This window comes from Neopelma chrysocephalum, unplaced genomic scaffold (genome assembly GCF_003984885.1).
Source record: "Neopelma chrysocephalum unplaced genomic scaffold, ASM398488v2 Primary Assembly neopelma1_138, whole genome shotgun sequence".
Lineage (NCBI taxonomy): Eukaryota > Metazoa > Chordata > Aves > Passeriformes > Pipridae > Neopelma > Neopelma chrysocephalum.
Genome location: NW_020897800.1, coordinates 2,490,001 through 2,501,841, shown reverse-complemented (window position 1 = coordinate 2,501,841; position 11,841 = coordinate 2,490,001). Strand labels below are relative to the sequence as shown.

At 53.7% G+C, this 11,841-nt stretch overlaps 2 protein-coding genes across 2 annotated transcripts in view; both read right to left on the bottom strand.

Annotated features, from left to right (window-relative positions):
- The window catches only part of POU2F3 (POU class 2 homeobox 3), a 41,160-nt gene extending 33,877 nt beyond the window's left edge, over positions 1–7,283 (bottom strand). Inside the window, exons 1-3 of the mRNA XM_027699329.1 lie at positions 6,998–7,283; positions 2,806–2,859; positions 2,095–2,163 (exon numbers count right to left, since the gene is read on the bottom strand). Of these exons, the coding sequence (XP_027555130.1) occupies positions 2,095–2,163; positions 2,806–2,859; positions 6,998–7,283 (409 nt within the window). The remainder of the gene's footprint in view (positions 1–2,094; positions 2,164–2,805; positions 2,860–6,997) is intronic.
- Positions 7,284–10,942: 3,659 nt separating this feature from the next.
- Positions 10,943–11,841, bottom strand: part of OAF (out at first homolog) — a 9,242-nt gene continuing 8,343 nt past the window's right edge. The window contains exon 3 of the mRNA XM_027699238.1: positions 10,943–11,841. This exon is cut by the window's right edge and continues 420 nt beyond it. The gene's annotated coding sequence lies outside the window, so the exon portion shown is untranslated.

The window sequence follows — 11,841 nt, the reverse complement described above, 5'->3', positions numbered from 1 at the left end:
AAAACACCACGAGGAAAAAACACCACGAGGAAAAAACACCACGAGGAGGTTTTTGGGTGAAGCGTCGGGGCAGCCCCTCTGTCTGCCAGGTTACACCACCTGGACCACAGCAGGTCAAGGTGTGACCCCGCCCTGGGCACCCCCGGAGGGTCCCGCGGGGTGTCACAAAGGGGGGACACCCCTTGGGAGGTGTCACAGAGGGGGACACCCCGCGGGAGGGGTCGTGGCTGGTGCCGGACACCCCCAGGAGCATCTCCCGACCCTCCGCTGTGTCCCCCTCGCAGCCAATGTCCCCTCCAGCGATCCCCGGAGAACCCCAAGGGACCAACAGATCCTCCGGGCAGCAGCAGAAAAAGAGCGATTTCAACAGGTTTCTTTTGTGCCGCTCTTTGCAAATGAAGGTGATTTACTCGTTCTGATTTCCCTGCTTGATTGGAAGGCTCCTGGAGCACGGCTAATGCTGCTGCGAACACTTTTTTGTTATTTTAAAACAAATTGACTTCACTTCTGCGCTTTCTTTCCTCAATTACCACTAGAAAGAGGTGCTGCAGCTCACACTAATGGCTGTCTGGGGAGCTTAGGCTGAAAAAAACCATATTTTATCCGACCAAAGGCAGCGCCAGCTTCTGGTTTAACACTATTGACTCCAACAGCAGCAGCCGCCAGAATATCCCACTCCATTTAACAACCAGAATCAAATACCCGGCTTCCCTAATCTTGATTAACCCTGCTATCCATCAACTCCGTGTGCCAAACATCTCAGGAGGCTCCAGCTCCCGATTTAAGGCCCTGTAACAGCTACCAGGGTTTTGTTTCTTTTTTGGAAGAGCCTGGGAGGTTTGGGATGTGTTTGTTGCTCAGCAGCTTGGAAACATTTATCTCAAAAACCAACTTGGGGTGATCTGAGAGCCCCGAGCAGAAGCTGAGCTGACCAAAGTCAATCAGAGTTCATGGACGTGAATAGAACCAGATTTTATCTCTGCCTTAGATTGTGTCAAATAACCCAGCTTAACAGCCACGAGCACACTGAGGATTTCTAAATAAAGGGGTGGGTTTAGTCCCTTTAAAACATACTTAGAGTTCTCTGGGTTAACCAAAATCTCATTTTTTTTTCTACATTATCTCAAATTATGTAAGTAAAAGAGAAACAGCAAAGTCGTTCCATGCAAAGTTTTAACCTGCTCTTACACATCCCCCTGCCCCAAGCTTAGGGCTAGAGAATAATCAATTCTTCTACATTTTCCCTGCCAGTTTTGGTTTTTAAAGGTTTTATTTCTAAGTCTATAGCACAGCTTTTAATAATCTTGATTTGCCCTACCTAGTGGCTGCTAAAATTATTTCTTATTGCTGCTCATCTGCCTGAAAAGGGACGTGACCATGAGCCTTTGTGAAATTCCGGGTCCAAGTCTTGCATTCAAAGCTCCCTGCAGGCAGTGGGAGGGAGAACTGATGGCAGAAGCTGCTTTTTTTCTGGTGTCTATCACAGCTTTTGGTTGGTAACCTGGCAGAAATCAGTGCTATCACCTTTTAAACATCACCCTGCTCCTCAGCTTTCCATATTCAAGGAATACCGAGGCTTCCAGCCACTGAGCAGCGAGAGCCTGCGCAGCACCGGGCGGGAGCAGAGGAGGTGAGGGACCCAATCGTGCCTCAAGATGCAGAGCAATGCGTTTCTTCTGGAACTACCCGACTGGATTTGATTATTCCCAAAGTCCCTCCCATTTTTCTACACACACACGGCCAAAGAAAGGCTTGGTTTTGCCTGAGGAAACGTCCCTGCCGGGATTCCCGGTGTGATGGGAAGAGCTGCCTGCGCTACACCGAGACCATTCCAGTGCCATCATTCCTTTGGCAAGGCGGGAGCACATTTCCCTGCTGAAGCCACAGAGGACATTAAGGGAGAGGATCTTGCATGCTGATCAAGATAGCAGCGCAATCCTAGCCCAGAGCACATTCCTGATCCACTCCCGGGCTGGCGGTGGAGCAGCAACAGGAGCCGAGCAGAGCAGAAACTTCCAGCACCCACATTCCCCTTCGCTTTTCCTTGCTTCCCCCTCCCCTCCCTGTGCCCCCCACGTCCCAGAGCCTCCTTACCTGGCTCCACCTGGTCCGGTTCGTGCCGGGTGTCTGTGGAATCTGCCGCATCCCCGCTCATCTTGATCTCTGCAAAAGGAGGCACAACTGATTTTAATAACAGGTCACAGTCCCAGGCAACAGGCACATGTGGCTTCCACTAAACAGCACAAATGAATGTGTAATTATAATAAACCATCAGACTTTCAAATTTCTGATTCCTCAACATACAGGCACTAGAATATTCATCAGCTCCGAGGATGCACTTTCCCTCCTGTTGCTCTTTGCATCCCCCTCACTCCTCACCCCCCTCCCCACCTTGCTGTTGTGCTCCCACCCTTCTCCCACAGGACAAGGGGTCGATTCACCCCAGAGAGGCCCCCCCAGCCCCACTGGCCTCTCCCCTGAGCTTCCCAAACCTGCTGGGGTGGTCTCCCTTTGACACCGTCCTCCACCACACCTGCATTGGCAGGGGATCCCTCCCTGCTCTCCCCTCCTCTCCCAAATCCTTTCCTTGTCCCTCAAGAGGGCCCAGCAAACTCAACTCGTTTTCCCCGCTCCATCTAATCCCTCTTTGCCCACTGTTTTCCCTGTTTTCTCTCACGTGCACGTGCTCACACCCCTCACAAGCCACCGAGGAGCTGCTTTGCTCCAAAGTGTCACCCCCAACTCAGGAGCACAAAGCTCCTGAATATCCCCCTTCATCCTTAGACCAACAAATTTGTCATTTACCCTTGAAGTGATGGCTGCCACCACACCCGGGGCCACTTTCTCCTTCGGGCACGGCTGAAAGAAAAGGTGGGAATGGTCAACTCCACACTGGATTGCTCATGTCCTCCTTAAGAGAGGCCAAGGACACAGCAGGGAAAGAAGGGAGAACATCTATTCAAATTCAGATGGACACCCCCTCAGCCCTTACACCTTTTGCACGGGGAATTTTAACCGTTTCCAGACTAGATGGGGGTGAAAAAGAGAGAGATAATTTTTTTTTATCAAGACCCAAGTGATTTGCATGTTCTTCCTGCAGCCAATCCCGGCCACAGGCTCATCCCATTTGCATCGGGGAATAACAACAGCGGGGAAGCCGGGCCAGTGTTTGCTGTGGGTTTTTTGGGGTAGAAAAGGCAGGTGGAAGCCATCTAAAAGCATCATGCAAACCTTTTCCTCTTCCCTATATCCACCTTTTATTGCTTCCAAACGGCCAAAAGGATTAGGAGAACCCTGTGGGGTTTTACACCCATTTCCCTCTGTTGCTCACACTAAAACAGGCAGAGCTTTGTGTGTGTTCAGGTTCTGTTTTCCCTTATTTAAACAGCAGATAATCTGCTTTTTGGCCAAGATTTAATATCTTTGATCGAGTTAATGTTTGAAACTTTCTTCAGCAAATGAATAAAGGTAGGAAGAAAAAAAATCAGGGTTTTATACCAGAGCACAGAAACTTTCACATACTTCAGAAACTTCCTTCCCTCAAATTATATTAAGGAGTGAGGGGAAAAAGGAGAGAGAGAGAAAAGAGTTGTGGGATTTTTTTTTTCCCCTTCAAATAAACCCTCTGCAATTAAGACATGAATGTTTAGTGGGGCTTCTAAAGCATTTCTACTGCAGGAAGAGTAATTACCATCAGCTATAAACATCTTCTTGTCTTGTAACACTGCCAAGGGACCCTAACTTAGGCAATCTACAAAGCACAAAGTTTTGCTGCCTGCCAAAAAGTATCTTAAAAAAAAAAAAACAAGAGGCAAGTTCTCATAAAATAGAGGAAGAAAAATCTAAAAGCCTGCAGAAGTTTGGTGCTTGCTTTGGTGAGAAAGCCTGAAAGCTTGCAAGAAAAAAACCAACCCAAAATACATGTTAGTGAAAGGAAATATTTAAACCCCAAGACCGAGGAGCCCTGAACGGGCACAGAGCAAGAACTGGAACAGCTCAGGCAGAGCTGAGGGAGGGATGAAAAAGCAAAGCAGGAGAAGCTCTGTCTGTCCCTCCTGCAGGAGTGACCCCCCACCCCCTCAGCCATTCTAACCCGGGGTGGGTGGGGAGGGAGGGAGGAATTGCTGCTGCAACTCGATTACATGTGGCATGTTATCCATCAGTGAAATCCCCTCCTCCCGCAGCCGGGAGATAACGAGATGCCCTGTGATTCTCATGGAAACAGCACCAGGGTTTTATTTTCACCAAGATTCAAATTTCCATCATAAACGTGCACAAGTTATTGCTGTTTAAATATCTTGTGGGGAAAAACAACAAAAAAAACAACCAACCAACGAAACAAACAAAAAAAACACCAGGAAGAAAAGGAAAATCTTTTTTTATCCAAATCTACTGATCTGAGAGGTTTGGGGCTGGCCAGCTTTTGTGTCCCTGTGGATCATCCTGCAATGATCCTGAAGAACAAGCAACAGACATACAGAGGAGTCACTTTGTAATATGACATAAGCGTAGCCAACATCTTTTTATTGATATTTAAGAGTCTCCCACTATAACCAGGACAGAGTGATGCAAATCTAGATTTGACCTCTGCTCCATCCAAACAAAAAGTCCCTCAAAGACAAGGCAGGCTGTGAGACTGAGTCCAACTACACACAGCTTTGCCAGGTTAGCAACACGCAGAGAATAAGCAGGCTAGTTTAAAAAAAACAAACCAAACCTCTCTGGGAAAAATAACACAACTTAGGACTGCCTAATCCTAAACCACAGCCCTATTAGGAGCCGCCACTGCGGCCTGGGCCATATTAAAAATGTGCTGCTGCACCTCAGCTCCCAAACATACCTGGAGTAGGGGTAGCTGGTTTGTTCACCCAGACCAAAGGAGCTCTACCAGTGCAGACACTTCTCTGGGGATATATCTGCATCTGTATTTTTGCTGAAACAAATGGTGTCAGCAAATAAAGCCTTTCCCAAGCCCTTGTTCCCCGTAGCTGTTCAGACATGGGCAAGGGTAAACCAGCCTGATGACTTTAAAAATGGAATCCAGTGGTGGAGGAGGGGGACCATCACCTGGAGTCTGCTGAGTGTTCTGTGCTTTAGGTGCCTGAGCCCCTCTGGAGGCTGCAGGAAAGGGGAAATATCCAAAATGCCTGGGGAGGAGGTGGTGGTACCCACCAGGGAATTCTCTCAGCGGGGAGGAGGGTGTGCAGAGCCAGAGCAGCCCACCCTCACCTGGCACTCTGTGTCTTCCCACAGAATCATTAAGGTTGGAAAAGCCCAGGGGAAGAAACAGAGCACAGCTCTGCAAGCAGCTTGTTACAAAGGGACCCCGAGGTTTTTGGGGACCCCAGAGTTGAATGTACTGAACTGCCTTTGCACAAGGGTGAAAAAACCCCTTCCCACCTGTGTTGGGCTCCTTCCCTGCACAGAAGGTGGTTAAAGCTTCAGCCCTTCTGACCGAGAGCACGGGGGGATAGAACCCAGCCCTGTGCAGCTCCTGGCCAAACCCACCCTGGGAGTGATGCCACTGGCTCTGACAGAGGGCACAGGATCGACCTGGGGAATCTTCTCGTGAGGAAAGAGTCGCCCACAAGCCCAGAGCCTGCGGGGCCACATCCCTGAGAGACCCCTCACAGCAGCACAGGGGCTCAGGAGAGCCAGGCTTCCAACCCAGCCCAGCCCACGAGCCTCCCGCAGCCTCTCCTCACAGCCAGGGTTCCCCAGCTGCCCCCACAGGGGAGCCAGCCCGCTCAGGGGGGTGCTGGCTGGCCATGGAGGGGCTGTGGGCATCCCAGAGCTCTGGAAACAGCCACAGAGCAGAGGCTTTGGCCACCTCTGCCAGCCTGACCTGTGTCAGGGGGTGGCATTGCTGCACCACCTGCCTTGCCTTCAGGCCTGTCTGCGAGCCCACAGGCAGGCAGGGCTTGTTGAGGGGCTACAAGCCCTGAGCACAGACCCTCCCCAGCTCTCCCTGCACAGCAGGACTCCCAATATCCACAGCATGCCAACAGGCATCCAAGGGAATGAGCCCTGGACTCCCAACACCCACAGCATGCCAATAGGCATCCAAGGGAATGAGCCCTGGACAGGCTGATGGCTGAACCCTCCCCATCCCTCCAAACCAGGGGCTAACAGAGCCTTTCGTGCTGCACAAAGCACCAGGCACAGGTCACTAGCACACGGCTTCTGCACCCCAACACCCTCCTGCCTGCCCCTGCCACAGGCAGGGCTGTGGGGATCTGGCTGCTCCCACCCCAGCCTTGCCCTCAGCTCCGTGTGCCCAGGGATGTGGTCCTTCCCCTCGAGCTCAGGGGCTTGAGCTGAGGGCAGAAGCTCTGCCAGGGTGAGCTGGAGCTCAGCACAGCTCCAAGGGATTTGGCAGGGATTGCCCTGGTTCCCCAGCTAACTGCAGAGCAAGGTCTGCTCAGAGACAATGTGAGACTATCTCTGGATCAGATCCCCTGGAAGGAGTCTCTCCAGGTATCCCTGTTCATTCATTCCTCACCCAACTCAGCCTCCCACAGCTCCCTCCTCATTCATTTCTCCCTCCTTTTCCCTCTTTGCCGTTAACTTTTCTCCTTCCAACCCATGTCCCATCTCACTCCCCCTCTACCCCCGTGCTGCATCCCTCCATGAATTTATCCCCTCTCACTCCTCCCAGCTCTATCCCAATGGCAGGACCCACAGGTGCCACCAAACCCTCCTTTCCCAGGTACCCGAGACATTTCCAAGCTCTGCTCCCGGCCCCAGGTCGGGGCTGGCAGCGGGAGCGCTGCGCCCACACTGTGGGCATGGCTTGGCAGCCCCCTAAACAAACCAGGGCAGCATCCATCCCCGGGTAGGAATGTGGGCACTTCACCAGCCACTCCAGCGGCAGAAAACAGGAGGGAAAGCAGGGAGGAAAGGTCGCGGGAATCAGAGCAGCCCCATTTCCTGCCCAAGCCCACGGTCCCAGCGGCACGGCGAGCTCCAGCCCGAGCCTTCCTCAAGCGCCCTTTACCTGCGTGCACAGACTCCAGGTTCACCATCCTGCTGGCGGAGGGAAATCCGCGGTGTGCCCAGCCTCCTGCCGTCAGCCCCAGGTTGCCAGGGGCTGCCAGTTTGCCCTCCCTCCCTTGCCACCCGCTGCCTCTCGAACCGGCCGTGGGTCCGCTCCCGAAGGGACCTAGAGCTCCATTGCCTGTTGCCATGCAGGGCCAGGTGAGCATGCGGCGCGGTGCCACGCCTCGCCCCACCTCCGGCTCCCTCGGGTGCCCTGACACCCAGCAGCTTGGCGTCAGGCCCATGCAAAAGCGCCCATTTGCATATTAGTAACTCGGGAATGGATGGATGAGTCCCTGCAGCGCTGCCAGGGCGTGGGGTGGGGTGGGAAGGAGGGAGAGAGGAAAGGAAGGAAAGGCGGGTTGGGTTTGCCCGCCCTCGGCTGCGCGGATGCACCCGCAGCACCTGCCTGCTGGGCTGAGAGCGGGGGGCTCCGCAGGCTGCCCCGCATCCCAGTTGTGCCCACGGATAAGCTTTTGGCTCTGCCCTTTGCCGTGCACAGGTAGGAGAGGCCAAGGCATCGAGCCAGGCCGGGCAGCAGCAGCAGCAGCCCGGAGGGAAGGTGTTGGAGCTGTGGGAACAGCCCCTCCGGCCAGCAGCCCTTGCGCTTCGTTTTGGCCGCTGATAACCCCGGGGTCTGCTCAGGGGGATCCAGCCTGTGCTGTGGAGTCTTTGCATCCCCCTCAGTCTGCCTTGAACCTCAGTGATGCTACATGGGACAACCAGCATGAAAAGGAAAGTTAAAAGCAGAAATGGAACCTGCCTCTCTAAAGATACAGGGCAGGGTTAGGATTAGCTTGTGGAGACTCCCCTCTCCTGACACGGGCTCTCCAGGGTACATCTGTGACCCCAAGAAGAGGAGAGAAATAGCAGACAGCTCTTCCTCCTTATCCACGTTGTTTAAAGCTGAAGTATTTACCAACTTCCAGGGAAGACAGGTAAAAAAAAAAAGATTCCCTAATCTTGGCTGCTTCTATTGGAAGCTGCCAGAGGCCAGAGCCCCAGCTCCGTGCTGTGAAAGGGACCGAGTGACCCCGATGGCCCCAGGTGCGTCACCATGTGCCACCTTGATGACCCCACCACCCCCGGAGCAGCAGGACATCCCTGGGACAGCTTGGACATCCCCGTGACAACCTGGACATCCCCGTGACAGCCCGAGCCCCGGCGCTGCCTCAGCCCCCTCCTGAAAGCGTTAACGCTCAGTCGGTAGCTGCCAGGTACAAGCTATCGCACATTCATCTCTCCCTGGGTAATTCACGTTCCAGGGCTCCCGGCTTTCCCACATGCTGCTCTCCCTCCCTGGAAAGACAGGTTTCTCCGAAGAGATGGGTGGGCGGGCAGGATCTCCAGCCTCACCTCCAACCCAGTCCGGAGTTCGGGGGCTGGAGCTGCCCTTGGAGTGCGCGGTCAGGGGACCCCCATCCTCGGGAGAGGACACGCACTCGGGAGGAAAGGGTGGATGAGTTCAGTGGAACTCCGACAAGGAAAAAACGGAGGGAAGCCGGGGGAAGAGGTGGAAGGGTGGGAAGTTCCCGGGTCAGACTGACATTTTCAGGACGGGAGGTTTCTGCAGCCGCCGCAGCGCTGCTCCAGGAAGCAGCGAGGTGACACGGGGCGCTTGGCACAGGCAGCTCCTGTGGAGCTGCTGGAGGGGCTGGACTCCTGCCACCGATCCCCAGCTCCGGCCATTCAGGCTCTGAGCCCTGGGGCGTTCCTGGGCAGCTGCTGCTCCGTTTTCTAGTGTTTTTGTCTGGGTTTTCCCCATCCCGGAGACCGACGCGATCAGGTGTCTCCACTGCGTCAAACACGAGCCCGCCGGTGGCTCCCGGCCAGCCTGAAAGGCTGAGGACCAGGAGAGCTCTCCTTCCCCCATATCAGAGCACATTTTGGACACGGATCAGGAGTTTTACCCGACAATGGGCTTTTCTCTCCGCTTTTCCTGGTGCTTTTCCATCCTCTAGAGCCGAACAGCCTGTCCTGGAGCTCCAGGGAGGCAGATTCTCCCGGGTGGCATCTCCAGCTGGACAGGAATCCCGGGCATCCTCCGGGCAGGGAGGCTGTCCCGGCCACGGACAGGGCACCAGTGCCCTCTCCTGGCCCCAAACAAAGCTGCGAATGACTTTTTCTGGCTGTTATTTTGTGGCCAATGAAACAGCGGGGGCAAATAGTATTTCGGTGGTTTTCTCCCCAAACAGCCATGGGGGCAAAGCCCATCACCTGGACACCCTGGGCTTTGGGGATGTGCTGTGCAGGCAAGAGAGAATGCACCCGCCTTATTAAAAATAGAGGTGGATCACAGCATCAGCACTTGAAATAAGACCCCCTTCACCAGGCAAAGGCAGATTTGCTTTAACCCCACCTGAGGTGATCACTCCTGGATGTCAGCAGACACACTGCTCTTCTTTTCCGTGGCCGTCAATGAATGATCCTCCTGCTCTCATCCTCACTGTGCTCCTCCAGTCCTGCTGCCAGTGTTTATTCCCCTCTTGGGGGAAGATAAGCCTTACAGATAGCACTCGATTTATGGGGTATGGCCTTTGGACTGGAAGCACCAGCTGCAGAGAGACGTTACAAAATCCCCCACGTGCACCGGGGAGGTTTCCTGTCTCCACCTGCATCAGCTGCTCTCCGGGGTGTTATTTAAGTGTATTTAAGTGTATCAAGAAGTACTTTTCTCGGGAGAAGCAAACGAGCTTCAGTTGTGTTCTCGCAGGGCTGGGGAGGGCGCGGTCCTGCAGGATGCGCGGCTGGACCACGAGCATCCCTGTCCCGGGCACCCCTCCCTCGGCCGGGCACAGCCGTGCTCCGCCAGCACCCACTGGTGGAGGCCGGGGATCCTGCACCAGGTTCCAGGTACCCCGGAGCCTCCCAACTGCAAAATCAGCCCATTGAAGCCCGCGGGGATCCGACCCGATGTTCCTTATGTCTGTCCCAGCATCCCTGCCCGGCAGGGAGCAGCGGGAATGGGATACACAGGACTGCTCATAACCCTCTCCCACCCTCTCCCATCCCACCTGCCCCACAGTTGGGTTTAACTCAGCGACAGGGACAAATCCCACGGGGTCCTGCAGACCCAGGGACAAATCCCTGGCAGTGCTGACCACGTCAGGGAAAAACAAATAACTTCACCTTCCCCAGAAATCCCAGGAGAGGGTAAATTGCCTCGGTGGGTGAAGAGGAGAAGGGCTGAAACCCTCGTCCCATCCCTGCATTCTCCACACTAGAGGGAATCAGTGCTCCACATTTCTCCCTCCAGCCCCTGAGAGCTCTGAGCTGGCCCAGAATTGCCTCCCTCCCCTCCCCTCAGCTGTGCCTGCAGAGGGATTCACCAGGAACACCTTCTGGAGGCTGCAGGACCCAGACAAACCTCCAGCCTGTCCCCCCATGGGACCACTTGGAGAGAGGAGCAGGAACCAGCCCTTGTAACCCCAGGACCTGCTTCTACTGCTGGTCTTTTAGTCACCAGAGCTCAACTCAAAGCTCCCATGGTTGCTTGGGATGAGTCAAACCTGTCTCCCCATGGAGAAGCTGAAAGCATGGAATGGTTGAGGTGCAGGATCACGTTGGTTGAGTGTCAAAAATTCCTGGTCACACTGAGGGCAGGATGTTCTCCCCCAGTCCATGGGTCTGCACGAGGTACAGGTTTGAGACTTACCCGTTCTTAATTAAGAACCCAAAGTGGATGGGACAAACCCACAGACAGTATCATGCACAGAGAAAAACTTTTAGGCCAAGGATGCTTTAAAAAAAATCAGTTTATTTTACCTTACAAATGATAAATAATTTGTTTAAAAAACAAAAAATCATTTCAAGTGTGTTTTACTTCATGTTCCAATGTTAAAATACCTTTCCCTTCTCCCCCCCTTAAGTGATCGATACAAAAATAATTGTGACCAAATTATTCTTTTTTGTCAAAAATTCCTGTGTTTTAGGCAAAAAGGCACGTTGTGAAGGCTTTTCACCAGGAGGCACAGGGGGTCCCAAAGACCCCAAGAGCTTCTTTCTCCTCCCTCCTTGTTCTGACTTGAGGCAGCACTGCTACAGTGCTTTTTGTCTGATCCCTCCAGGTTTATACCAGGGCCAAGGTCAGCTTCAGTGTCATCCCTCTTTAACATGGGGGGGAAATCAAGGCACAGCAAAGCAGTACAATTATTTAAGAGCTTCTTGTGAATAGCTGGCAGAGTAGGACATAAAACTGGACATAGATGTAGGATGTTGTCTCCTTCAAAACCCACCTGGGATCATCCTCTCCCCCTGGAACCACAGTGTTAGGATGGTAGTCAAGAGTCACAGGACCAGCACAAAAAGTTGGGCCTTCACTAGTCTAAACGGGGATTAATTAGAGTCCTAATTACCAGCCCTTTAAGGGGCACAAGTCATTGCTGGGATATATCCCTCCATGAAATCTCTGGCCACAGGGAGGATATAACAGCCAGCAGGGCACTAGAGAAAGCTACAGGCAGCTCTTGCTTTGGGTGGGCTTCGTACCTTCCTTGCTCAGGGGATGTGGTCCCAAAAATCAGCTGTTTTCCCACTGGGAAACGCTGCTGTGTCACCAGGAGGTGGTGAAGGCAGCGAAGGGGATTCTTCAGTGGCAGAGATGTTTGACAACCCGGGTCAGCAAGGCCATTTCTCTCCCTGCCCTGACCACGCAGCTCGAGGCTGGTGGCTGATCAGAGCTGCCCCTTTCACACCAGAGCAGGGCAACACCCCCTTCCCCAGTGCCTCACCCCCAAAAACCTGCATCCCCTGCTTCCAGGGAGCTGGATTTCTGGCAGCTGGCAGGACAGCATCACACCCAGC